The sequence below is a fragment of the Prionailurus viverrinus genome, chromosome F2, assembly GCF_022837055.1.
Source record: "Prionailurus viverrinus isolate Anna chromosome F2, UM_Priviv_1.0, whole genome shotgun sequence".
NCBI lineage: Eukaryota > Metazoa > Chordata > Mammalia > Carnivora > Felidae > Prionailurus > Prionailurus viverrinus.
The window spans coordinates 74,515,523-74,543,066 of record NC_062578.1 but is presented as its reverse complement, the minus strand read 5'-3'; the positions used below and the strand labels follow the sequence as shown (position 1 = coordinate 74,543,066).

General features: G+C 47.7%; 1 protein-coding gene across 1 annotated transcript in view; it reads left to right on the top strand.

Annotated features, from left to right (window-relative positions):
* TMEM71 (transmembrane protein 71) overlaps window positions 1-19,099 on the top strand; it is a 29,943-nt gene extending 10,844 nt beyond the window's left edge. Inside the window, exons 5-13 of the mRNA XM_047841972.1 lie at window positions 7,616-7,789; window positions 8,149-8,394; window positions 8,762-8,992; window positions 9,407-9,439; window positions 11,843-11,918; window positions 14,801-14,862; window positions 14,969-15,030; window positions 16,088-16,178; window positions 18,523-19,099. Of these exons, the coding sequence (XP_047697928.1) occupies window positions 7,616-7,789; window positions 8,149-8,394; window positions 8,762-8,992; window positions 9,407-9,439; window positions 11,843-11,918; window positions 14,801-14,862; window positions 14,969-15,030; window positions 16,088-16,178; window positions 18,523-18,782 (1,235 nt within the window). The 3' untranslated portion in view covers window positions 18,783-19,099. The remainder of the gene's footprint in view (window positions 1-7,615; window positions 7,790-8,148; window positions 8,395-8,761; window positions 8,993-9,406; window positions 9,440-11,842; window positions 11,919-14,800; window positions 14,863-14,968; window positions 15,031-16,087; window positions 16,179-18,522) is intronic.
* Window positions 19,100-27,544: the final 8,445 nt, after the last annotated feature.

Below are 27,544 nucleotides of genomic sequence, written 5' to 3'. Positions count from 1 at the left end.
ACTCCAGTTATAATTTTCCCTACCGTAATCAGTGCCATGGGTCAGCCAGCCATCCCAACCAATCTGTGTTATGTAGATCCCGTCTCCAATGTCGGTGAGGGTATATTACAATGTGTGTGTGTGTGTGTGTGTGTGTGTGTGTGTGTGTGTGTGTTAGATCCGTCCATGTTGACAAGGATATGGAGAAAAGGAAACCCTTGTGCACTGTTGGTGGGAATGCAAATGAGTCCAGCCACTACGGAAAACAATGAGGAGGTTTCACAAAAAAATTAAAAATAGAACTACCATATGATCCAGCAATCCCACGTCTAGGCATGGACTCAAGAGAATTGAAATTGGAATCTCAAAGAGATATTCTCATTCCCTTCTTCCCTGCAGCATTATTTACAGGAGTCAAGATATAGAAACAACCCAGTGTCCATCCATGGTGAATGGGTAAAGAAAATATGGTATATACGTACAAGGGACTATTACTCAGCATCATGAAAAAAGGAAAGCCTACATTTACAGCAACTTGGAGAGAATATTATTCTCCTCCCTATTTTATGGAGAGGGAAACTAAGGCAGACTGGGTCCTTTCCCTAGGGGCACACAACGAGGAGATAGTGTCACCTGGATTCCAACCCAAGAGTCTTGAGCATAGGTCACTATGCTATATGGGGAAAATTTCTCAGGCAGGGAACCCGAAGAGCAAGATGTCATCAAAGAGGAGAATATGGCTAATGGTGTTCAGCTTAATAAAGGAGTCAATTCAAGAGTCCTGTAGCTTTAAGGTCTCCGATAAACAAGAGATGTATGGAATCTTTAATCAGAAGGCCACATAGAGGTTATCTTGCCTACTCCTGGCATCCCTGGCAGATGCCTACACATCCCTGGCACAAATGCCTATGGTAATAAAGAGCACGAATTGCCTTTTAATTGAGATATAATTCACATGTCACAAAATCTCCCATTTTAACGTGTACAATTCAGTGTTTCTTCAAATGATATTCACAAGGCAGTTTGTCCAACCATGACCACTTTTTAGAATTTTGATTAAAAAAAAAAAAAGAATTTTGATTTTAATTCCAGTATAGTCAACATGCAGTGCTAAGTCAGTTTCAGGTGCAGAATATAGTGATTCACAATTATATACATTAGTGCTCATCATAAGCGACTTAATCCCCTTCACCTGTTCCACCCATCCCCCACCCCCACCCCCCACCTCCCCTCTGGGGACTGTCTGTTCTCTATAGTTATGAGTCTGTTTCTTGGCTTTTCTCTTTTGTTGTTGCTGTTGTTCACTTATTTTGTTTCTTAAATTCCACATGTGAGTGAAATCATATGGTATTTATCTGTCTTTCTCTTACTGACTTATTTTGCTTGGCATTATACTCTCCGGATCCATCCATGTTGTTGCAAATGGCAAGGGTTCATTCTTTGTTGCGGCTGAGCAATATCCCATTGTATAATATGTACCACATCTTCCGTATCCATCATGTATCGATGCACACTTGGGCTGCTTCCCTGTCTTGGCTACTGTAAATAATACTGCAATAAACATAGAGGCGCATGAATCCTTTCGAAGTAATGTTTTCATATTCTTTGGGTAAAGACAGAGGGCAGCTCTATTTTTACTTTTTTGAGGAACCTCCCTATTATTTTCCACCGTGACTGAACCGGGCAACCAGGATCAGTTTCTAATTCGGGAACATTTTCATCAACCCAAAGAGAAACCCCCACACTCCTTACCAGCCACTCCCTATTCCTGTGCCCCCTCCCCAACCGCAGCCCCTGACAACCTTAAGTCTACTTTCTGTCTCCTTGAATTTCCCCACTTGGGACTGCTGTGACTTTTTAAGCCTGCCTCTTCCTCCCACTGGTAATACCGTTGTGGCAGTGGGTTGCCTACGTTGACCTATCATGTGCTTTTTGAAAGTTTCCATCCCTCGGTTCGAGGCTGGCTTTCTGGAGTACACGGGGCAAGTCTCTTCTTGGTTCTAAAGCAACATTTCCCGAAGTGTGTGGCGGGGGGGACAGACACCTCTGGGACGCAGAGGTCACGAACCCTGAATCCCACAGTGACGGAGCATCTCCGACACCTGTTCCGATTCCCTCAGTCCTTCTAACACAACCCAGGAGAAAGGCTCAGCTTAAAATCTTGGCGGCTTTAAGGTTCCAAACTCTGGCTACTCTTGTTTTCACAAAGTTCTTTTTAACAAAGAACCGGCTCAGAGCTTTGTGGTACAACAATATTGAGGGCAAATTAAAGAAGCTCTTATTTTCATTGTAGTCCATTTTAAGTTGCTTTCTCTGTGTGGCCTGTAAGTGATTGATGTCAAGTTTCCCTTAAAGTAAGGGGTTTAACAAAACAATTTAGAGAAAATATAAGACATGGCTAAGAGTGAGCGGGCTCCAGGATACGACAAAAATCGGCACAATGATGCTTGGATGCTGGAAGTTTGGGAATCGCTGTTCCGAAGGCAGTGTTCCGCATATTTGGAAATTAACATCTAGCTTTCCTGTAGTTGCCTCCTGGAAACATGTCCAAACAATCGGAAAGCAATTGGACCACAGCGGCACCGCATGAGGATGAGATATCTTGCTAAAAGCCTCATGGTTTCCAAACATCTTCTAAATATAACAAGTCAAGCCACCCCCCTGCAACATCAGTAATTAGGCAACGGAGGGCTCACGGGACTTTGAAATCCCTCATCTTTGCTGTCAAATGTAATCAAATCTTCCCCAGACTTCTGGTTTTCCGGATTTACCCAAGGCCCCGTGACTTGTATCAGCAATTTATTTTTCTCTGCCAACGTCGCCTCATCAGAAGACTCAAGAAAAATTCAAAATTAAATTGTTCTGCCGTCTTCTCTCCGGGGCCACGGATGCAATCAAAACTTACTTCCCCTAACTTGCTCGTCCCTCGTTTTTCAGACGAACAAGGGTTTTCATTGGTTGCCTATTTTATCCTTAGCTCACCCCTTCTGCAGCTGTGTCTAGACCACCTTCCTCATCAGTTGCAATTCATTTTTTTAGCCGTGGCATTTAGCAGCTTCCCAGACCCCGAGGCTGCAGTTTGGGAGACATTCCCAGAGGCTGTGAGTCACACGGAAAGAAGATAAAGCTTTCGTGCAGGGAGGACTGATCAGGACTGCCCGCTCCGCTTCTGCCAGTCCGAGGAAAGAAAGGCAAGACAACCACGGGCAGGGCTTCCCAGCTTGAGGTCTGTGATTTTTTTCCAGAGCGCATGCCTCTCCTATAAATATCTTTGATGACAACATCTGTACGTGGCTTTGTGTTTCCCTCCACGGCAAACAATAATGCCCATTTTATATGCAAACGTAGGGAAATATGCTTGGAAGAAACAGACCCTTTGAAAACAGAAGGAAGCCGGGGGCGCCTGGGTGGCTCCTTCAGTTCAGCGTTTGGCTTCGGCTCAGGTCACCATGTCCCCGTTTGGGAGTTCGAGCCTCGCGTCGGGCTCTGTGTTGACAGCTCAGAGCCTGGAGCCTGCTTCGGATTCTGTGTCTCCCTCTCTCTCTCTCTCTCTCTCTCTCGGCCCCTCCCCTGCTCATGCTCTGTCTCTCTCTTTCTTTCTCAAAAATAAATAAACATTAAAAAAATTTAAAAAACACAGAAGAAAGCTATATTGAATTTAAATAAATCAGGAGAAGCTAAACAAATATCTTCAAATGTAATCTAAAAACTATTTGCTGAAGCTGTATCTGCATTAGGAGCCTCTCATTGATTGTTAAGGGTGGAGACAAAAATTAAATGTCAGTAAGGGAAAGTGTACATTGGGGGCAAACCCTGTCTTTCCACAGCTGAAAATGCCTTGATCATTCTTTCATGCTAAGGTTTTATCTTTTGTAGCTTCCTCTCTTTTTTTTTTTTAATTTTTTTAAACGTTTATTTGTTTTTGAGACAGAGAGAGACAGAGCATGAACGGGGGAGGGGCAGAGAGAGAGGGAGACACAGAATCGGAAGCAGGCTCCAGGCTCTGAGCCATCAGCCCAGAGCCCGATGCGGGGCTCGAACTCACGGACCGCGAGATCGTGACCTGAGCCGAAGTCGGACGCTCAACCGACTGAGCCACCCAGGCGCCCCTGTAGCTTCCTCTCTTTAATGCCATCTCTTCTTCCAGAAAATTCTGTGCCATATTCTAGTATTCCTCATGGGCACATTTTTAGTTCCTCCGGCTCCCGGTGCAAAGCTGTAAGTTCAACAAGGCAGGCTTGGGCAACAAACAGCACAGGAACATTTTTCCTTTTCTCACATCTCTCCCATCTATATCTCTGCGGATTTGTGTTAAGCGTCACTCTTGAAGGAATAATCAGCCATGAAAGTTCTCAGCTCTTTCTCACGCCCGCGTGAATTTGACCGGATAGGCTTCTCTCTCTCTCTCTCTCTTCTTTAACGGCCTTATTGAGATATGACTGATACACAAAGAATTGTACGTATCTAATGTGTAAATTGGATGAGTTCGAACAGACGCAAATACCCCAATCAAGGTGATAGGAATATCCAACAACTCCAGAGTTTCCCTGCGTCCGGGTGTATGTGTCCGGGTGTGTGTTCGCTTGTGTGTAGTAAGAACAATAACCCTGAGATCTACCCTCCCGGCGAATGTTGCAGGGCACAACACAGTTGTGAAGGATTTAGCGGATGCCTAGAACCTGTTCATCTAGCGTAACTGAGACTCTACACTCGCTGCACGGCAATCCCCTTACCACCCCTGCCCCCGCCCCCCCGGCCCTGGAAACCAGCATTCTGTCAGCCTCTGTGGCTGACGATCTTAGGTGCCTTTATGTCCGTGGACTCAGGCACGGTTTGTCCTGCTGTGACTGACTGATTTCACTTGGCACAGCGTCCCCCAGGTTCATCCATGGCGTCGCAAATGGCAGGGCCTTCTTGATTCGCTCATCTGTTGATGGTTGGGTCGTTTGGGTAGGCTGTTGAGAACGGTGCCGCGGTGCTCATGACCCACGGCCTCCTCTGCGCACGGTCATTGCCGGATGATCCACACGTCTCACTCGGCCGTTTCCTTTCTCTATGGCAACCGGCAAGGATGCTTCCGCAGACTGCCTCGTCAAGCGGCCACAGGTCGTGGGTGGGATCGTGGGAGGGGGACTGCGAGGCTGGCAGAAACTCCCCGGTCCCAAAGCACCCGCTCATTGGCTCAGTATCCAGGCCGCGTGGGAGGGCAGCGCCACTCACGGAGGGAGTCAGCCCATCGGCCCGGGGTTGGAGGCCGCTCTCCTACCGCCTCAGATCGGCCGTAGCCTCCACGAAGATGAGCCGTGACCCCCTGTCTCTATGGTTACCACGGCCCTGTGACAGTGGCCCGAGTTCTTACAGCGCCTTCACGACCGACTTCACGTGTCTCAACCTCCCTGCCTCCCACCGGAACTCTCTGTTTATCAACACATCTTAGCGAGTGCTGACAAACACACTAAGTGTCATTGCTGGTGACGGGGGCTGGGACAGGTGAAGCGACCTTTTTTCTCCTGGGGCTTTCGGTCTAGTAAGGGAGGCAGATATTAAACAAAAACCGCACAAATTACGTATCGTACAGTATGTGTTTACAGAAGAATTGCAAAATCATCAGTTATGATTTGCCCTAAGAAGGCGGAGCGTGGGGCGTTTTGACAAGAGTAAGGGCAATCAGGAAGATACAGAAAATGCAGGAAAATGCAGATGTTCTCCCCGCTCCTAAGTGTTTGCCAGAGTTGCTGAGAGAGCACTAATGATCGAGACTCCTTCTACGCTTGGGTCTGCTCCCCCTGTGACGGGGTTTCACAGCCTCAGCATTACTGACACTCGGGACTGGACACTCCTTCATCGCAAGGCCCGTCCTGTGCATTACAGGATGTGAACAGCATCCCTGGGCTCTATTCCCTAGCTGCCAATCGCAATCCTCCCCACCCCCGCGAGTGCCAGCCAAAAACATCTTTAGACATCGCCAATTGTCCCCGGGGGATAAACCTCCTCCGGTGAAGGAGGACCTGTTGTAGGAGGACCCCATGTGTCTCTTGGGCTCCTGGAATGGGGCTGGGAGTCTCTCACTGCTGAGCGAGCACTTGAACCCCCAACACTCCTCACGTTAGACTCCTGCTCCAGATCGCCCACAGCATAAACCTTAGCCCCTGAGTGGGACCCATGAGGCCCTTCATGACCTGGCAGTCTAGCCAGAATCACCTGCCGGAAGTGCCCACACCCACGTGGTCCCCCGTCCAGCCTCGTAAGAGAACTTGCTCCTTTGGGAACCACGCTGCTGTGTTCTCTCACGAGTTCTTTCTTCTCCTCCTCTTCCCTTCCTCATCCTCATCCTCTTCCTCTCACCCCTCCTCCCTCCCTCCTTATCCTGTCTCCGACCTTCCGTCTTCTTGCTGTCTCTCTGGAAGAACTCCTCATCGAGTTTCCGCTTTCATTCCATCTCATGTGTGAAGCCTGCCTGAATCGCCCCTGACGGACTCAGACACTCCTTCCTAGACTCTCCCCGGATGCCTTCTGCTGCCCTTCGTTGTAGCAATGACCCCACTGCCTCCGAATTGTTGGCATATATGTCTGTCCCTCTCCAGACCACAGCCTCTTTGAACGCAAAAAAGAAATTTAAGATGTTTATTACATTTTAACCAACATTTCCAGATATTTTACAGAGGGAGAGTTTCCCTCCCGACACTTACCATAGCTATTTTCTCTCTCCCCCACCAGAACGGAAGGCACATGAGGGCAAAAGCATCATCTCCACCATTGGAAGCTAGCAGCTGGGACAGTTCTTGGTACATAACCACATCCAGTAAATGCTGAATGAATGAATGAATGAATGAATGAATGAATGAATGAAAAACAGAAGGAGTTGGCGTGATACAGATGAGAGGCTCATAGACCCACCACGCACTCTCCAATCCCACCTCTACAACCCCCAACTCCCTTGGGGACTGTGGGTGAGATGGTCTATCTTCTGTACATGAGTCTGAGGCTACTCTCTCATGATTTCTTGCAAGGCCACCTGGATTTTTAAAAAATGTTTATTTATTTTGAGAGTGAGCAAGCAGGGGAAGGGCAGAGAGAGAGAGAAGGGGAGAGAGAGAGAATCCCAAGCAAGGAACTCTTGAGCTGAAATCGGAGTCAGACGCTTAACCCACTGAGCCACCCAGGTGGCCCGAGGCCGCCTGGATTTTACCAGACACCAAAAACACATATTACTTTATCTAAATGAATGTGCCACAGAAGTGTGTGTGCAGCGTCACCGTCACCCAGAGCCGCTCTGTCACTGCACTGCCCACCACATAAGCTCCAAATGCCTCCGGGGGGAAGTCAGGGCCTCCAGAGACCTGTGCTCAGTCTAGCTTCCCAGCTTCACGTTCCACCGGGTCCCTTCGTTCTAACTACACTGGAATGGGCTACCTTCCCAACGCTCTATGCCTCTGGCCTTTGCTCATCTCTGCCCTGAAGAGCCTTTTCCTCTGCAGCCTTCAAAGACGAGGGCAAGTTGAAACGCCACCTGACCTGGAGACTCATCCCACCCTAATCGCAAAGCGTCGCTAGGGGGATGGCCTTCGGCTACCACGCACCCAACGGCACCGACCCCACACACGCATGCGCACACCGAGCCCTTCTCCTTTTCCAGGCGACGATCGCGATGGTTCTGCGACTGATGCACGCGAGGCAGAGCAGCGGAAGGCAGCCTCCTCCTCCAGCCACGCAGCGTCTCGGACTCCGCCAGAGAACTCCCACGACCTGGCCCTTCAGTCTCAAGGGACAACTTCTGAACATTTCCCGGAGAACCTTCTGGATCACGCAAGTGAGTTCGGTTGTTGTTGTTGTTGTTTGAAAATCTTTGCCACACCCAAAGAATTCTTCCTGACGGGGCCAAAGAATGACTTAGAGACGACTAAGGAAGGATCAGCCCCTGCAAGGAAGGATGACTGGGAAGGATCAGCCCCTGCAAGGCGCAGAGGACGGGGCGGGGCAGCTCCGGGTGACGCATGCGCAGAGGAGGCGGCTCCTTCTAGGATGTCCTCTTAGAGACACCGGAAGGACTGGATGTGCAGCGTTTAATTTATTGTTTAAACACCCTGAAGACATTTGGCAAAATGTTACGCTTCGCCAAAGCTGGGTGGCACGTACAAAGGTGTCTGTTATTTTATTCTTCGTGCTTAGCTGTGTATTTGCCATGTAAGAGGAAAAAGGAAGAAAAGAAGGAAACACACAGTCCTTTAATGCAATGCCTCTGGCAAGGAAAAGTCAAAAGATATAAAGGCATTGGTATTTCCTGTCCGGAGCAAATCCGAAATAAATTCAGCCAGCAACGTCTTCAACCTCCAGGTCGCCAACGTCGGATTAGTCACGTTTGCCCACAGGGTTGCATCAAGGCCGTGTCCTCGGCTTGTCAAGGTTCAAAGCCCAGCCCCCCCCCCCCCCCCCCCCCTGCGTGGTAGCTGCAACTCAGGAGCGGTTAACTGAACTCTCTCAAACAGGGTTTTCATCTGTAAGTGGAGAGAGCTAGATCCTACCTTGTAATGACTAAAATAAGCACCTCGCATCACGTGTCATGTAGAGAAGTACTCAAAATACATGTGAGATTATGTTACGTAAGACGGAGGTTACACAGAAAAAGTATCTCCTCTTTGTCTCCACCAAACCATGAACCTTACTGACCATCCCAGATCAGCTACTAGGTGAGTGTTGAAAGGCTTTTGTAGGCCCCTTCCAGGTGTTGGGATGACAGAGAACGCGGCTTTTACCGTTTAGACGGTTTCTGGATCAACCACAGCCACCTGCTCCGGGGACCCCACCCCGTTTTCCGGGGAGGAGCTCGTTAAAGCGACCCTTTTTTGTGTGTTCCTCTGGCTTTCACGGCCCCCCTCTTTCGTGCCCGTTCCCTCCGCTGTGGTGGCATGTGAATTTCTGCGTCTTGTCCAGCAGGCTGGGAGCTCCTTGATGCCAACCTGCCCACGGAGCGCCTGGCACAGAGCAGGTGCTCCGAAACTGGCGGACCAATCAGGTGCGCTGTCTCCATTCTGGAGGTAAGAATACTCAAGTTTAGACAGGTCATGTAAACCTTTGTACGTGTTCTTTGTTGTGTCTGGAATGTGTGTCCCACCTGCTGTTCCCGGAAGGCTCCTACTCCTTAAAGGCCCAAAGCAAAGAACACCTCTGTGGGGCCTCGTCTGCCCCCTTCTGGCTGGCAGAGGTAGCACATCCCTCTGATTCCCTAGCGCTCTGAATTCTATCTCTACGGAGACTGTTTTCCTCTCCACCTGGCTATGAAGCCCTGGGTGGACAAGGTCTCCCTCCGATTCAATTCTATCTCCTTCACATGTAGACTGTGAATGTGCAGCCCAGGCTATGTTCTACCAGCTTAGGATGTAGGCCTGCCCCACATCATCTTTGTTGGTCAACATATTCTGAGTTCCAGTGGATGGAAACCCATCTCAAGATGGATTAATCAGTAACACGGTTTATTGGTTCATTAATGAAAATTCCAGGCATAGATTGCAGATTCCTGTCGGTCTCTCCTTGTGTTGTCTCTTGTCTTCTGGGTGTACTTTACTCTTTCAAAAAGCTATTACTCCGTGGAGGTTTTCGGTGGCTTTGTGCCTGCAACTTCCCAGATTCCAGTCCAGCGGAAAGAGATGAAAACCTTCTCGAGTTCTGATAAGGTGCCCAGTTTCATTGGTTCTGGAAGGGTCACTTTTACAGGACAAAGCCAATCGCTTTGTCCGTAAGTCTGTGAAGCTCCAAATGGCTGGGAGCAGATCCAATGCTGGGAGGGAACTCAGTCTCCACGTGAACCACGCGCTGAGGAGGGAGAGGTAGGTCCCCAGAAAAATATGGGCACTGCCACCAAGAACGGCAGATAGATGCTGACTGTTCTCGGTGAGCTTGCGATCTAGTGGGGAAATCTAGAGAAAGAAAACAGCAACTTTTTTAAGAGTTTTTATTTATTACTAGAGAGAGAGAGAGAGACAGAGAGACAGAGAATCCCAAGCAGGCTTCCCACTGTCAGCACAGAACCTGATGCGGGGCTCGAACTCATAATCCATGAGATCGTGACCTGAGCTGAAATCAATAGTCAGACGCTCCACTAACTGAGCCACCCAGGTGCCCCGGAAAACAGCAATTTTAATTCAGTATGAAAACACTGTTGACGGAAATGCACGAGGGATAAGGGGGGTACGGAGAGGGGGCAGCTGAGAGCCACAGGGGAGTGGAAGGAATCAAGGAGGGCTTCTTGAAGGAAGTGACAGTCGCGCTAAGCCAATCTAGATACTACGTGAGTGGCTACTGATGGGATGAACTAGTGCATACCTTGTACCAAATGACACAATTGGATCTTTGTAGAACTGGAATTTAAACCGGGCTCTGTTCACTATTCAAAGTCTAACGATTTTAGCAGTTTGTCAAGCTGGACTTGTTTCTGTGAGGCAATGTTTTCCAAATTCCACGTCAAATCAGAGTCGGCTAAGAATACAAACACACTTCAGAAGGATGGCTGAGCGTTCGGCTGAGCCCACAATAACTTATTTAATTCACAGTATACATGAAATACTGCACATTGGCAGTGACATCATTCACAACTGCTATATTTCACATTGCCAATCCTCAGTATTCCGCCCACATTACGGACTAAGTAGGCTTTGTTAGCTGACTCAATCTTCATTCATAGCATAAATAGCAAAAATAAACACATTCGCCGCACAAAGTCACTCCAAGTTTTAAACAACTGTGGCAAACTTGAGCTTTTGAAGCATTGGGCGGAAAATTAAGTTAAGGTCCGTTTATCCTTTTCCTTGGATCTTTATGTGATCATCCATAAACCAGCCCTGATTTCTTTCAGGTGATTGGAATAATAGCCGGGTTCGTGATTGGTTTAACGCCTACGATTGTGACGGCTGGAGGATTTGCTGTCATCTCCACCGTGGCTCTAGAACACCGAAATCCTTTGCTGATAGAGTTTTGCGGGGACAAATAGTTCATGATATACATTCTCTTTTCTGTCCTTTGGAGACTCCCAGCATGCAAAGTGGCCATTCTCTTTCCCTGCCCCATTTCAGGCAAAACATTATGTTCTGGCTACACGTGGTTTATAAATCTTGACCTTGAACAAACTTCATCATCCCTCAGTCTTGGTCTTCTCACATGCAGAGTGAGGACAACGGTTCCTTCCTTAGAGGTCGGTTGTGTTGATTCGATGAGCTGAGGTATGAAAGCTCTTTGTGAATGACAAGGCGCTGTCCAAGTTTTAGGCGTCATCCTCAGAATTAGATTTCTGACACTGGCCTACATTCTACCAAGTGGTTCCCCAACATTATGGTAAAAGGCAAGCCCCAAACTGTTTATGCCGTAGAATCTTTTTTTTTTTTTTAATTTTTTAAAACGTGTATTCATTTCTTGAGACACAGAGAGAGACAGTGGGAGCTGGGGAAGGACAGAGAGAGAGGGAGACACAGAATCCGAAGCAGGCTCCAGGCTCTGAGCTGTCAGACAGAGCCCGATGCGGGGCTCGAACTCACGGACCGTGAGATCATGACCTGAAACGAAGTTGGACGCTGAACCGACTGAGCCACCCAGGAGCCCCGTAGTAGAATCATTTTGTAAGGACAGAAACAATGTATTATTTGCTGAAATTATCTAATGAGTAGACCTGTACGGCATTTGATAATTTTATCTTGTTACTTAGGGCAAATTGCTCGAGATGACATACATTTGAAAACCGCGTCGTCGTTTCGGTGTCTGTGGGGTTTTTTTGTCTGTTTTTTTCTTATAGAAAAAAGAAACTTCAGTACAATTTTGTTGTACCAAGAGTATCAGCGATGGTTTCTAATTCATTTATTTTTACTTTTCCTCTTAGAAACCAGTTTGTGGAGAGACATCTTCTTTCAAGCATTTCTACTGGCCGCGTGCTTAATCATTTGTGCATGTGCAAGGTAATTCAGATTTTATTTGCACGCAGCAGTGTTTCATAAGTAAGGAAGCTGTAACTGATTGATAATGTCCTTGCCTTATTCCACGATGCATGTTCGGTAGCTCTGTGGTTAAGATCTGTTCATTTGCCTGTGCCCCTTCAGTGCCCCTTTTGCGATCACTTCCGTCCTCTCATCATCTCACAAAGCATACGAAAGCCAGTGGATCTTGCTAGAAATTGGAATTTATTATGTTTCATCCTTCGTTTAAATCCTCAGTGACTCCCTATTACGGATACAAACTAAGTAATCCCGCGTGGAGTTCAAGGGCACTCGGAGTCCCCACTGGGACTCCCATCTTTCTCATTGTGTTTTTATACCTTAACATAAAGTGTCTGCTCCTGGGAAGTCCACTCAGCACCTCAGGTCCCATGATGCTCTTGCCTGATTATAGGCAAGTTTCTGTCCTACTCTCGGTCCACCATACCCCTCCTATTCTTTTCTTGCTCAAGTCTACAGGGCAATGGTCATATCCCTTCTGTGCTAAGTGCACTTGTGCCTCAGGGCCTTTGCACTTGCTGTTTATTCCGCCAAGTGCGATCTTCTCTAGAAAGCTTCTTAACACATGTCCCTTACTTCTTTCTGGAATCTGTTCAACTGTCACATCATCAGCGAGATCTTCCATGACAACACCGTATAAATAGCTTACCACTCTCTACACACACACACCTCACTTTGTCTTTACTTATCGCTTACCACCTGACCTGTTATATGTTCATCTGTTTAAATGTCAATGATGAATCTCTTGCCACAAGAATGTGAATTACCTGAGAGCATCTCCTTCACTTCTGTATCCCCAGTGCCAGGGGCTCATCGATATTGTTCAATCAGTGAAACAGGGATAAGTGGTCCAGACCTGGGGTCTTTGTGGTGCCTGTGCTCCGGTCAGCAAATGCTGCTTGCTGTCACACCCCGCCTCTTGAGGGTCAGATACCTCACATCACTTGGGAGAGTTGTGTTTTTAAATACCAGGTCCTGGGGCCCCTGGGTGGCGCAGTCAGTTAAGCGTCCGACTTCAGCCAGGTCGCGATCTCGCGGTCCGGGAGTTCGAGCCCCGCATCAGGCTCTGGGCTGATGGCTCGGAGCCTGGAGCCTGTTTCCGATTTTGTGTCTCCCTCTCTCTCTGCCCCTCCCCCGTTCATGCTCTGTCTCTCTCTGTCCCAAAAATAAATAAACGTTGAAAAAAAAATTTTTTTTTAAATAAATAAATAAATAAATAAATAAAAGAAGGAAACTGGACAACCTGTCCCTTGAGCCTGAGCTGCATTTAGAAACTTGCTTCCAAGAAACAGAACCTGGAAAGAGGGGGAAAGGAAACTTCAGAAGCCGGGCAAATGTGACCTCAGGTGGTCAAGGTTGACATCAACAGGGCTAAGTTACGTGGATAGCATGTACCCTTGATGCGAGGTGATGAGAGTGGCACTTCACCCCTGTGGCCTTCTGGACCCCAGTCTAACCAGAGGAAAACTCAGATCGAGGGAACTTCTACACGTTATCTGGACAGGACTCCTCAAACCTGTCAAGGTCATCAAAACCAAGGAGAGTCTGAGAAATTGTCATAGCCCAGAGGAACCCAAGGAGCCATGACTAAAATGTCTGAGGCATCCCGGATGCCGTCATGGAACATGGGCAAATTAGGGAAAACCGTGAGTTACAAATGGCACATGGTGTTAATAGCGAGGCAGCAATGTTGGCTCGTCACTTCCAACAATGTGCCATAGAAGCGTAAGATGCTGGTAATCGGGAAAGTTGCTGAAAGGTGTATGAGAACCCTCTGTACTATGTCTGTAACTTCCCGGTGTATCTAAAGTTGTTTGAAAAATAAAAAGATTTTTGAAGTGAGAGAATGGTTACGAGAAAAATTATCGACATGGGTAATAGCATGAATGGGTCTCAGACATGAGTCTGTATCATTTCAGATCCCTACAAAATTCAAGGAAAGGCGAGAGGAATCCATTATTATAGATAAAAGAAGAGTGGTTAATTCTGGGGGAAAGAATAGGAAGGAGGGCAAAGGGAGCGTTAGAGACTGCTGGAAATAATTCTATACCTTGACTCGGGTGGTGAATGCAGGAGTTCAGGTTAAAAAAAACAACCACCGAGATGTGCACTTTAAAGGCTTTACTGTACATTTTTCAAATCTCAATTTAAAGGAATTTTTTAAATGCATACAAGGGGATGTCAAAAAGGGTATTCATCAAAATTTAACAGTGGCTGCTTTAGGCCAATGGAGTTTTTCGATGATATTTTCCTTTCCCTTTGTATGTATTTATGACTTTTTCCAGTGATTCATGTTTTGAAACTAAAAACAACAAAGAAATTATTCTGGTTTTTTTTTTTAAATCCACTCTCTGAAGCAATACCCATCAGATTGGTAAAAACCTGACATTTTAACACACTTTTGGGGTGAGGTGGTAAGCAGTTGGATTTTCTCCTTGGTTTTATGTAGACGTTTTGTACTTTTGTGGTCACATTTCAGACTACGACTCGCTTTGAGTTAAATCGTTAAATTTTGTGTTCGGCTGTGATGTATATGCGGAGGCTCATTCTTTTGCATGTGGATGTACAATTGTTTCAACACTATTGTTGGACAGACTATCCTTTATCCATGAAATTCCCTTTGCTCCTCTGTCAAGACTCGCTTAACTGTATCTGTATGGGCTCATTTCTGGTCTCTCCATTCTTTTATTGACCTGTATGTCTATTGTCTGGCCAAAACCACACTATGTTTATTACTGAAGTTTTATAGCAAATCTTGAAATCACGAGACGTTCGTCCAAAAGAACAGCCCAGGCGTTGGAAATGCGTAACTAGTTTACGAAACCTGGGAAATTCTGTTGTTTCAGGTGCTTTCTGGGAGGGATATTTGCCAGTGTCGTCACGTGCCCATTGGTGATAACTACTGCCTGTAAGTAACAATCTCTCAAATTATTCCTCTGATCCCTGCCCTGTACTTCAGTCCAATTTTGGTCATTTTGAAGCGCTTCTTAGATATTCTCTCTTTCTTATCCAAGATACCGTCACGTCGTTGTTTCTCAGCCTTGCCGACTATTTCGAAGCCACCGCCTGTGCTCAGTAAGTGTTGACTGTGTTACCATCATCCTGACGAAGACGACTGTAGCCGGCTACCTGAGAGTGCTTTTGGCTGCCTGATGGATGGCAATGACCACGCACAGGAAGCGTCCCCGTCATCTGTCTCCAAGAATACTTTCTGTTAATGCTAAAATCTCATAGCGTCCTCATCCAGTCTCTTACATTTTTACCAGTTCTTCAAAATTGAGAAAATTAAGCTTCGAGGCAGTAGGACTTAGTAAATAACGTGAACCTAAAATGCGTAGGTCCCCCGTTAAAGTGTTTTTATAGGTTCATAGCACTGCACTTTATAAATACCTATTAAGAGGCCTTTATCTTACAGTTCCCCAAATAGCTGGCAAACTGCCCATGAAATGGTCTCGCTTGCAAAGTGTGATGTCTCTGCCACCTCTCACTCACTTCACGATCCCCCTGCGTGCTGACTGCCCTGGCTCATCATATTTCAAAGTGTTGTTGGGGTCTGGGTGAGATGCTCACAGAATTTCAAACGGCCTGCAAAACCCCATCCCGTTGCAAGATGGATTGTGTTAATGACCCCCTCTTCTATATGGCTGCCAGAGGCCAGCCCCCATAGCTTAGAGACGGAGCTCTATAATTCAAATTAGCTCACCGGCCTTTGCTCTCGACGCTGTGCCGCCCTATTTACGAAATCACTGTGTTAATGCTGAAATCACAATGGGACTTGGTGAAGATTTATTTTGTTTAGGACTCCAGCCAGTATTGATTTCCTGACAGTCTGAGCGATGTTTCCCTTCCTTTCCTGGCATTCCAGGCTTCTGGGGACAGGCTTGGATATAGCCAAGATGTGGTCCACCTCGTGGTTAGAAAATTGGGTCCCGAGGTCACCCAAGAACTTCTTATTCTTTAGCCCTTGTCTATTAATAACATTCATTTAAAACTCCTCTAAGACCCTCACTTCCTACCCTCTGGATGCGGGTTATTCTCTGTGTCTGCAGAACTTAGAAGTGTACCTCAGCCAGCGCTGAGGACAGATTGGCACTCATGTTCAGCTTTCTGGGCTGTGATGTCACGCTGTTCAGGACCGGACCAACCAACGAGGTCTACACAAAAGACTTCCAGCCACAGAGCCACTTCGTAACTCAACGTCCAACTGTCACTGCTTGGCAGATGGTGTGCATTGTTTAAATCCCTTCCTTCTGGGTTTTAAGATGAATTTGTGCAATTAATTGAAAAGACCAGCCTCACCTTGTTAAGGACTGTAATGAGAGCAGAGTTTCTCAAACCATGGCCTGGGGACATCTATTCTAGAACCAACTGGGGAGCGTCTATCGTGATTCCAGCTCTTCTGAATCCCAATTCCTGAGGGATCTTCAGTTTTAACAACCTGTCAGGGTAATTCCTTGCCCATCAACTGTGAGAACCCTGGAAAGATGGTTTGTAACTTCTTTACCCCTTGATTTCTAAAGTGGCATCACTTAACCTTCCTAAATCTCTGCTGAGAACTTAACGATACATTCTGCGCTGCGCTGAATGTCCAGTTCTGCTCAGCAGACACTGATGGAGTCTCTCCCAAGGGTCACACACTTCCCCGAGGTGCCAGGGTTGTTGTGCCGAGGCCTTGGGATTTCTGAGTCTAAAGACACATGTAAAGGGCAAGGTAAAGTCGCATTTAATAGGGTTAAGTGCAAGTACAGAGTTAGCACAGAGGCTAGGGGAACACCGGGACAGAAGTTCTGCCAGACTAGGAGGATGGGGGAAGCAGGCAGGGAAGGCTTCCTGGAATGCCAATATCTGACCTGCAGGGGATAGCGTCACCTGTCGCTTTCAGGGCAACTCCCATGGTCCTGAGCTCCTCATTTTGTTATCTCCTAAAAGAAATTAGACCAGGATCAGGATGATATTTCTCTCCTACACACTCTCATCCACAGCTTCAATAAGATCCCTCCTCCTTTGGTTATTTGTGTACATACTTTAACTTGTTTTTCTCTTGTTCCCTCTCCATTTTTTTTTTTTTTTTTCTTATTTGCTGCCCCCTCCCCAGCCTCATGGACACACACTGTTGCATTTAAGACCCGTGAAAACAAGGACTGTTGACTTCATTTTTGTATCCATCTGAATGTCTTGAGAATAGCAGATACACCAGGGGCGCCTGGGTGGCTCAGTCGGTTAAGCGTCCGACTTTGGGCTCAGGTCACGATCTCGCGGTTCGTGAGCTCGAGCCCCGCATCGGGCTCTGGGCTGACAGCTCAGAGCCTGGAGCCTGCTTCGGATTCTGTGTCTCCCTCTGTCTCTTCCCCTCCCCCATGCACGCTCTCTCTCAAAAAGAAACAAACGTAAAAAAAGAGAAGAATAGATACACCATAAGTATTCATTAAATTGGATGGATTTGCTATACCATTTCTTGAAGTACTTCCTTTATAGCCAAAAGCTCCGTGTCTGTATATTAAAGATTTTGCAACCCTTTCCCTCACACATAAACATATCCAGGAGCTAATAAGCCAAAGACATGGTTATTAATATCGAGAGTCAAGGATGACTCATGAGGCTCCTCCAACAATCAAGGATGAAAATCTAAGGGGTTGGAGGACAAGTACTTAATTCAGCTCGACACTCATGAGCGGAACAGCCGTCCCCTGCCTGTCTTGCAGCGTGCATAGTAGACTAGATTAGGGTCCTATCCTTTCACACTTCATAGTTCTCAAACGAACCTTTTCCGTCCCGTAATGCGATTTTCATTCAACCACCTTCTTTGTTAAATTTAAAGCCTGCGAGTTTGGGGACTGTGTGTATCGTTCACCAGTGGCCCAAGCGTCCCTTCCAAATGAAGGCCATCACAGTTGTCCCATGTTGCCAGTCGTGTGTTAGCATCAGCATAAGCGTTCTGCACATTTATGACTTCAGAGGAACAAGATGGGTAACCTCTGTTCTCTCTGCTCTTACCTGTTGGAATGTGTGCTTACGTAACTGGCGAATGAATGAATAGACTATGGGGAAAACCCACTTGTTATCCTGTAAGGATTTCTGTTCTAGAGGAAGTGGCGAAGGTGGGGAAAGAAAACAATATAAAATGGTGGTTAATCGGGGCGCCTGGGTGGCGCAGTCGGTTAAGCGTCCGACTTCAGCCAGGTCACGATCTCGCGGTCCGTGAGTTCGAGCCCCGCGTCGGGCTCTGGGCTGATGATGGCCCAGAGCCTGGAGCCTGCTTCCGATTCTGTGTCTCCCTCTCTCTCTGCCCCTCCCCCGTTCATGCTCTGTCTCTCTCTGTCCCCAAAATAAATAAACGTTGGAAAAAAAAATTTTTTTTAATAAATAAATAAAATGGTGGTTAAGTAAGCACTGAGCTGGGATAAAAATGAAAGCTCCTCCAAGTTGAGGCTCTCCTCTTCCTAATTGTGATTACTCAAGCTAGTGTGTGTGTGTGTGCGTGTGCGTGTGCACAGTGATTTCAGCAGTTACCGCATTTCCTGTCTATCTGGATGAATCATGTATTTCTTTTCTCTTTTCTCTGCTCCAGGTTTGCCAAAATTTGCCAACCATGTAGGACGGTCTCTGACGAATGACTTCAATCTGAATATCCAGAAATTGTCTGATTTGCAGTCTGCTTGGAATCAACTGCTTTATTGGAAGGGAGTGAGCAACTACTTATTGAGAAAAAACCATTTTAATTTGGTTATGTGTCTTTTTTTTTTTAATCTCATTTTTGCTTTCCTAAATTGTAATCTGCTCAGGAAGATAATATCAATTCGTCTTTACTTTGCCAACGCTAGCAGTTGAAAGGAAACTGGCTGGGAAATGTGATAGAGAACTAACCACGTGGGTAGATGGTCCCCTCTTATTCCCTGAGGCATTGTTTTCATACATGAATTTTCATCTAGAGAATTCCATGAGGCGCTTTTAACAATGCAAATTCCTGGGCCTGCCTACAAACCCCTATCCCTTGTTGAACTGTTTAATTAATGCCAACTTGAAAGTAAATATGGGGCGCCTGGGTGGCTCAGTCATTTAGCATCCGACTTCAGCTCAGGTCATGATCTCACGGTTCATGAGTTCGAGCCCCGTGTCGGGCTCCGTGCTCACAACTCAGAGCCTGGAACCTGCTTTGGATTCTGTGTCTCCCTGTCTCTCTCCCTCTGCCCCTCCCCTGCTTACTCTCTCTCTTTTTTTCTCTTTCTCGAATAAATAACAAAGTAAATAAATTGCAGTTTGCACATAAAATACAGTGAAGACAAAGTTCATTCTCCCCAGGGAGTAGCTTCATGAGAGTTGGTGACAGTAGATGAGGGTTCGTGGAAAATGGGCAGGAGAGAGAGACTCTCTTTGGGAAAGCACCTTCTTCTTTTGAACCATTTCCTTGCCAAGGTTGCAACCTTCTTGGGGTTCATGATCGCCTTTCACTCATGTGCTATTAAAAATAGAAGAGAAGAAGATCTTTAAGGGTCAAAAAAAAAAAAGGCAAAACACTTGAGTGCCTTGACATGCATAAACACGGTACAATTGTACAGCCAGCGAAAGAGTTGGACAAGACGCTCCCTGTCATTGCTCTCACATGGTGCCTGTTCTCGAGGTGAATGTGGCCTGCGATTCAGATTTGTTCTGCACGCTGTTCTCCAGCTAGGCAGTTCTTTTTTTCAAAAATTTTTTAATGTTTTATTATTTATTTTTGAGAGTGAGAGGGACAGGACACCAGTGGGGAAGGGACAGAGAGAGACAGAGGGAGACACAGAATCCGAAGCAGGCTCTAGGCTCTGAGCTGTCAGCGCAGAGCCCGATGCGGGGCTCGAATTCACCAACCGTGAGCTCATGACCTGAGCCAAAGTCGGACTCTTAAGCGACTGAGCCACCCAGGTGCCCCGAGAGCCTGCTGTTTTGATGCTCTGTCAGGAAAGCACACCTTGAGAATTGCTTATGTTGCCTGTCTTCTGTGTTGTGCACGGTTTTATAGAGGGTCACTATGTTTACATGATAATACCTTTCAAAGTTAGATGCAGCAATAAAAATGATTGTTTACAAGTATGTCAGACTTTATTGTGTCGGGGACGTTTCCTCCCCAATTATTTAAGCTTCCTATCACTGCAGTGACACGTTGCCGCAGAGTTGATGACCTAAGACAAAATAAGTGTACAATCTTACAGTTCTGAAGGTCTGATGGCCCCAAAATGAGTCTTAGGAGTGTCCCATCAAGACGTCAGCGGGCTGCGTTCCTTCTGGACTCTCCAGGGAAGACCCCATTTCCTCGCTCTTCCAGATTCTGGAAGCTGCCTCCATTCCTTGACCCTCGGGCCCTACCTCCTTCTTCAAAACACATCCCTCTGCTTCTGCTGTCACGCCCCCTTTTCCGACTTTTGACCCCTTGCCTCTTTCTGATGAGGATTTTTGTGATTATGTTGGGCCCGCTCAGATAATCCAAGATAGTCTCTCCATTTTAAGATCCTTAACTTAATCCCATCTGCAAAGCCCCTTTGCACAGATTCTGACTGTGGTTTCTACTGAATGCCTATCGCTTCGGCAATGCAAAGTTGAAAAATCATAAGAACCATTGTCGGTCAGCCACCATCTGTATATATATCCATAGATATCTAGATGCAGATCTGTGTAGATCTACATCTATCTATCCATCCATTCATCCATCGTACATCCTGTTCTGTTTCTCTGGATAACCCCAACAAATTCAGCAGGAAGAATATCCACCATTTTACAGTAAGCTTAGAGAGCCTTGATAACCTTCCCAAGCACAAGGAGGGCACGTAGGGGGCCTAGGAGTCACGCCCAGGTCTGTGTGACCCCTCGGCCCTTGCCCTGCCCGTTACTGACTGCTGCTGGAAGCATTACAGGTGAACGGCCTGGCACCCCGAAGGTTAAATATTGCCCTAGTCACTCTCTCCAGAAATGCTAACTCGGGAAAAAGTGTCCCGGGAGGCAAGAAGTTAAATGACCAGAGCCAACCTGTGACCTTTGCCCTCTTTCTCGAACCTCAAGATTCTCAAATCTCAGAGGGATGACTCGACCCAGACGCCACAGGAGAGAGAGGTCACGTGGTGCCATCGCGTTTGCTGGAGGCCCTCTGCTCGTGTAAGCTTCCATAGCTGTCGGCTCATGGGAAGACCCGCCATTTTGACGGAACCTGTACGATGTGCGAGACGTTGTACCCGCCTTCTCTATAATCCCTACCGAGGTCCTGCCAAGGTTGACTTCATATTGTAGCTGCCGTGACCAGACAACAGTTAACGACTAATGTGGGCCGGGCGACTCTGCGTTATCTTTTAACCAAGCCATTGGCCTCCAAGCTTGCCCACTTAATTGCCTTAGACTGGGGAGGGACATATCCCTTCCCTTCCGCACCACGAGTGAAGGTGAGAGGTACACAACCATGGGTGGTGGGGAGAGCTGGGACGTGTAGGGGAGCATGTGGATGCCCCGCGGGCTCTCGCAGACTCCACCACAGCCACGTTTTAAAGGTGAGGAAGGCAGACCTCAGAATGCGAGCCTCGTGCCGTCCCACAACTCATGATCGCCGAAGCCCGGGTTCCGCTCAGGTCTTGGAGACTCCAGTGTCATTTCCCCTCAATGCTTCTCCGGGCAGGGTCGGTGGTTACTTCAAAGCAACTCAGATGCAAAACGATCTGCCTGTGCCGCAGGGGATGCCAACCACCCCCCTCCTCCCCGAAAGGAATCCCACTACTGCTCATGCAATACGGCGGAGCAGACACCTGCTACCTTGGCATACTTTGCCTCGATGCCACACTTCCCTACCAGGCCCCGATGAAGGTCTGATCGCTTATTAAAACACACACACACACACAAAAACCCTATCCCACTGTGATGGCTGTACCCCTCCATCTGTCCCGTGCTGGGTGAAATGGGCTACAGCTGCAAGCAGCACCTGCCAGGGAGCCAGACCCGGTGGGTACCTAGGGGGTGGGGAGCGATTTAGCAGGTGGATACTACAAGCTGGCAAAACTTTTCTTACCCTTTGGGAGCCTTAAAAGAAATGAAAACAAAGGAAATGAAATGCAGGAGTGGGTGGGGGGCGGGGGGTGGGGGTGGGGGAGGAGACCAAGGCTGGTGCCTCTGGACTTTTATTTTCAATGCAGAAGGTCATCTTGCATTTGCATTGCGGAGAGGGAAGGTGACCCATCCTCCACCCCAAAGCACATTGAAATGGCACACTTCCCTGTGGGTGACACTCGGGTTGAGTCTACAAGGGCTCTGCTGTGGGCAAGGGGAGAGAGCTGAATCTCCGTGCCAGCGGCCTCATCAGCTTCTTCTTCTCTTTCTCCCCCTTTTTGGTGAAAGGAAAAATCAAGAACCACATCCTAGAGTGGCCCACCTTCCCCGATGCTAGGTATATAGTAACAGCTTCTCCGAAAACAGGCCTAAGGCCATGCCTTGTGGTTCTCTCTCAAGGGGAGGGGACTATCACTGAACTGTCATGGAGAACACCAAGCAAGAGAAAGTGAGCTTAAACAGTAGCATGAGGAAGGATTCACTTTCATGAAATGAATAATCTGATTTTATTTATTTTGGAAGTGATTCACCATCATTTTTTTTTTTAAACAAAAAATGAGAACATTCAAATAAACGAGAGAAGAAGTTACCCATAATCCCTCAACTCAGAGACGGCCACTGCCAACATCTTGGTGTTTATCCAAGAAACCCGTCTCGGTTGCAAGGTTGATGAGATACGAAAACAAGCCACCCGGTGAGAAGGACTTTGGGCATGGAAACAGCCGCCATCTGGGGTCAAACGTGCTGCCATTGTCCTGTTGGAAGCAGAGGGCTCTGGCAGATGTCAGGCCCAGCCCCCTGCTATGATTTAGTGAGAGGGCAGCCATCAGCTGTCACCCTGTAGGAAAGTCATCTCATAGCCACCCCCAGTGTGGAGTTCAAGATGGCCACGCGACAAAAGTTAGTTTTAAAGGCCCTTTATCAAAAAGGAAGCGGGAAACAAACTAAAATGTAGTGTATCCAGTATATCCATGTGTTCTCCTTTCCTCCCTCCCTCCCCCTCCCCCTTCCTCCCTCCCCCTTCCTCCCTCCCCCTTCCTCCCTCCCCCTTCCTCCCTTCCCCTTCCTCTCTCCCTCTTCCCCCACTCCCTTTTTTCCTTCTTTCTCTTCCTCTTCCTTCCCTCCTCTCCTTCCTCCTTTCCTTCTTTCCTTCCTCCCTCTGTTCCTTTCTTTCTTTCCTCCCTCCCTCCTTCCCTTCCTTCCTTCCTTCCTCCCTCCCTCCTTCCCTCCCTCCCTTCCTTCCTCCTTCCCTCCCTCCCTCTCCTTCCTACCTTCCTTCCTTCCTTCCTTCCTTCCTCCCTTTCCTTCCTTCTCCCTCCCTCCCTTCCCTTCCTTCCTTCTTTTCTTCCTTCCTCCCTCCCTTCCTTCCTTCTTCCCTCCCTCCCTCTCCTTCCTTGCTTCCTTCCTTCCTCCCTCCCTCTCCTTCCTTCTCCCTCCCTCCCTCCCTCCCTCCCTCCCTCCCTTCCCTTCCTTCCTTTCTTCCTTCCTTCCTTCCTTCCTCCCTTTCCTTCCTCCTTCCTTCCTTCCTTCTTTCCTTCCTTCCTTCCTTCTTCCCTCCCTCCCTCTCCTTCCTTCCTTCCTTCTTTCCTTCCTTCCTTCTTCCCTCCCTTCCTTCCTTCTTCCTTCCTTCCTTCCTTCCTTTCCTCCCGTTCCTTCCTTCTTCCTTCCTTCCTTCTTTCCTTCCTTCCTTCCTTCCTTCCTTCTTTCCTTCTTTTTTTTTTTTCCAACTCTTAGCCCCTGTGTTAGTTCTGAGCTCCATGCAGCTCAGGGCTCACTGTCCAATGAGTGACGTAGACAGACACGCAGTGACACCAGTATGAAGAGCAATAAGACAGAAGTGACTCGAGGTGGCCCCAGAGGCCTAAAGAAGGTGTGGAGTTCCTACCTCTGCCTGGATTATAGACAGACAGACAGAAAAGCTTCCCTGGTGTCCTCTGTACTCCATTGCACAGCGTCCTGCCCGCTGGCGGAGGGCTGGTGACCATCTTTCCTCACGACTACAAGCTCCGGGAGGGCAGAGACCACTTTTATCCCCAGGGCCCGGGCAGTGCCAGCTGCAAACATTGTCCAGACAGATGCAGTGAAAGAATGTACGCGCCACGATGAAGGGTGTTTGTGGTGACATCTGCTGTCTTGTTCTGCCTCTTATCCCTTCTTCCCCTCTTTCAGTGATGCTGCCCTCAGTCTGTGGGTTTGGGGAAGGCTGTGATCTCATACCCACATCGCAGACCGTGGGGAGCACGGAGGCACGGGGCACAGCTTGGCCGATCAGATTCTCTTGTCTCCCGGGGACAGGGACGAGCTGGCCTCAGCCAGGGCTGCACTCAACCTGCTGCCAGCCCCCCCACTGCCTGGTTGTCCAGCTCCTTCTGGAAGTCTCTGACGAATCGGTGTCTTTCCAAAAGATCCTTCCTCCCAACTGCTGTCAGTCGGAATACATTTATCCTGCCTGCTAGAAACACACATGTAATGCCCGCTTTCTTTCCTGTAAAGTTTTTAATTGAGGTGAAAGTCACGCGACATAAAATGAGCCGTTTGGAAGTTCAGAATTCAGCGGCATTTAGCGCAGTCACAGTGTTGTGCGGCCCCCACGACGATCAAGCTCCAAAACAGTTTCAACGTCCCTCAAGTAGTCAGTCTCCATGACCCGTCCCCCAGGCCCTGGCAACAGCTAGTCTGCTTTCTGTCTATGGATTTACTCCTTCTGGATATTTCATATAAATCGAATCGTACAATACACGGCGTTTTGCGTCTGGTTTCTTTCACGTCGCCTGATGTTTTTAAGGTTTGTCTACACCATAGCAGGTATCGGTACTCCTGATTATTCAGTACAGCTGAATAATATTCCCTTGTAAGCATGCATCACTTTTGTTCCTCCATTCATTCACCGATGGGCATTTGACCCGTTTCCGCCTTCTGGCTATTGTGCAGCCTTCTGACATCCTCGTGAAGAAGGGGCATGAGTTTGGAAGGGGAGGAAAATGGGAAGGGACATTTGAAGACCAGGGAGGCACTTACTTGAAGGCAGAAATTTTCCTAGCTGGCCTGTGCCCATTCTAGTCATCCAGGCGATAGTCCGGTCCTCCACACAACGGCTACATACGGCGATCTTTTTCAAAGGTACATCAGATCACTTCACTTTCCTGCTGAAGACACTCTATCCCACAGTACATTCCCCTCTGCTCACTATGCCATGGCCACGGCACTGCTCTCCTTTCTGTTCCTATAATACACCAAGCCCACCTCCACCTCAGGGCCTTTGCACCTGCCAGACTCTGGCAGAAACGCTCTTCTCCCTGAACTTCTCAAGGCCAGCTCCCTCTCATCAGGCAAATACCACCTTTGCGGGGAAGCCTGCTCAACCACTCTAGGAATGTTCTCCCCATCCACTCCCACCGCCCCGGAAACTGAACTGTCTCATTTCCTGCCTATTCATTTGTATACGGAGTTTATTATTTGCTTGCTTTGGTTTTGGTCTTTGATTTCCTCCTGCTCTGGCCTCTTGAATTCGCCAGAATAAAAGCTCCAAGCGGGTCAGGAATGCTTTGAATCCTCAGTGCACAGAAGACTGCTTGGAAAATAGAAAGGAATCGGTAAGTCACCGTTTAAAGGGCCGATGGCTGGACATGATCCAGCATAGAAATGGCAAGGCTTACGGTGTGGCTGGTGCAGAGAAAGAGAGCAGGAGGTCCATGGCTTGTGGTGGAAACAATGGCTGTGTCCAGATTTTCCAAGAGGCTTCTGTATATCAGGCTTAGTCTACTTTAGTTTTAGGGCTTCTTGAGATTTGATTATGTTGTAGCACTGCTGAAATGGGATGTTTACTTATTATTCCTCTCTCAGAGTGGGCATAGGAACCCTAGAGGGGTGCTGCTCCTGGGAGGAGGCTTTGCCAAGGGGAGGCAGCGTGGAGGATGGGAGGAGATACAACTCTTGTCTTCTCTTTAAGTGCTGTGTGGCTTTGGACAAATCACCTAACCACTCTGAACTTCAGGTTTCTCCATCTCAGCAAAAAATGGAGAGAATTTGCAAAGAACAGCTCTGTGGCCTCCTATTATGAAACGTGGGGGTGGATTTGTAAATACTCTTGGGTCTCCCTCAGAACAACGCTGCGACGTTGAGAGTGATTATTGTTCTCATTTTATGGTTGAAGGTCCAAGAGGGTAAGTTGAGGTCAATCGGTAACCACTGGAGGAGCTGAGACTAGGGTCCCGTGTCCGGTTCCCAGTCCGGGATCTTCCCCTGCATACCTCACCTGGCTGTTGTGGCGATTCATTATAAATGATAAGCACGTGCACTGAGATTTCTCTCCCAGAGTCGTCGTATCCCCGGACCTGGCAGCAGGCTGGGTGTCCTTGCTTCTCATGGCCATTTCTGGAACTTTGTCCCGGTTGCCGTGAAACCTCTGATTTTAGAGTTCAGGCCATCAGACCGCATCATTTGCTGCCATTTCTTGGTGCATCGACTACTGACCCCTCTTTTCTTGAAGACGTTAGCACCTCCCCGGTCGTTACTCCTTCTAGGATGACTCCTGCCAATCTTCCTGGAGATGTCAATACACACACAGCTATCCCCTTGAATACTCGGGCCACTTGATTTCCTTCATCCTTTTTAGTTTCCTTTTTTGATGAAAACACACACACACACAGCTTTATTGAGCTATCATTTACATCCTATAAAATTCCTTTATTTCAAGCGTGCAACGCAATGATTTTTTTAAAAATGTTTGTTATTTTTGAGAGAGTGAGAGAGAGGGAGAGTGGGGGGGGGGGGAAGGGCAGAGAGAGAGGGAGACAGAGGATCCAAAGCGGGCTCTGCACGGACAGCAGCGAGCCTGATGCGTGGCCGGAACTCACGAGCTGTGAGATCGTGACCTGAGCTGAAGTCAGACGCTCAACCAACTGAGCCACCCAGGCCCCCCCAACTCAATGATTTTTAATGAATTTATCGAGTTGGGCGACCGGCACTAGAGCCCGATTTTAAGACATTTTTGACTGCCTATTTGCCGTCACTTTTCACTCCCACCCCTCGGCTCCAGCCAAGCCCTAATTTGCTTCCCATATCCACAGATTTGCCTTTGCTAGACATTTCATATAAATGGAATCACACAACATGTGACCTTCTGGGTCTGGATTCTTCCACCTAGCATAATGTTTTCAAGGTTTCTCCATGTTGTAGCATGAATCACCGCTTCGTTTCTTTTCAAGGTAGAATAATACCCCGTTATATGGGTAAAGTACATTTCGTTTATTGATTCATTACAGGCATTTGTGTTGTTTCTGCTTCTTGGCCACCGTGGATAAGGCTGCTAGGAAATTCACACGCAAGTCTTTGTGGGGATAGACGTCTTCATGTCTCCTTGGTGGATACCTAGGAATGGAATTGCTAGGTCCCACAGTAAATTTATGTTTAACGTTTTAAGAAACTGCCACCTTATTTCCCAAAGGAATTTCATCATTTTATATCCCCACCAGCAGCGTGCGAAGAAGGTTCCAGTTTCTCCCAGTCCTCACCAACACTTGGTGACATCT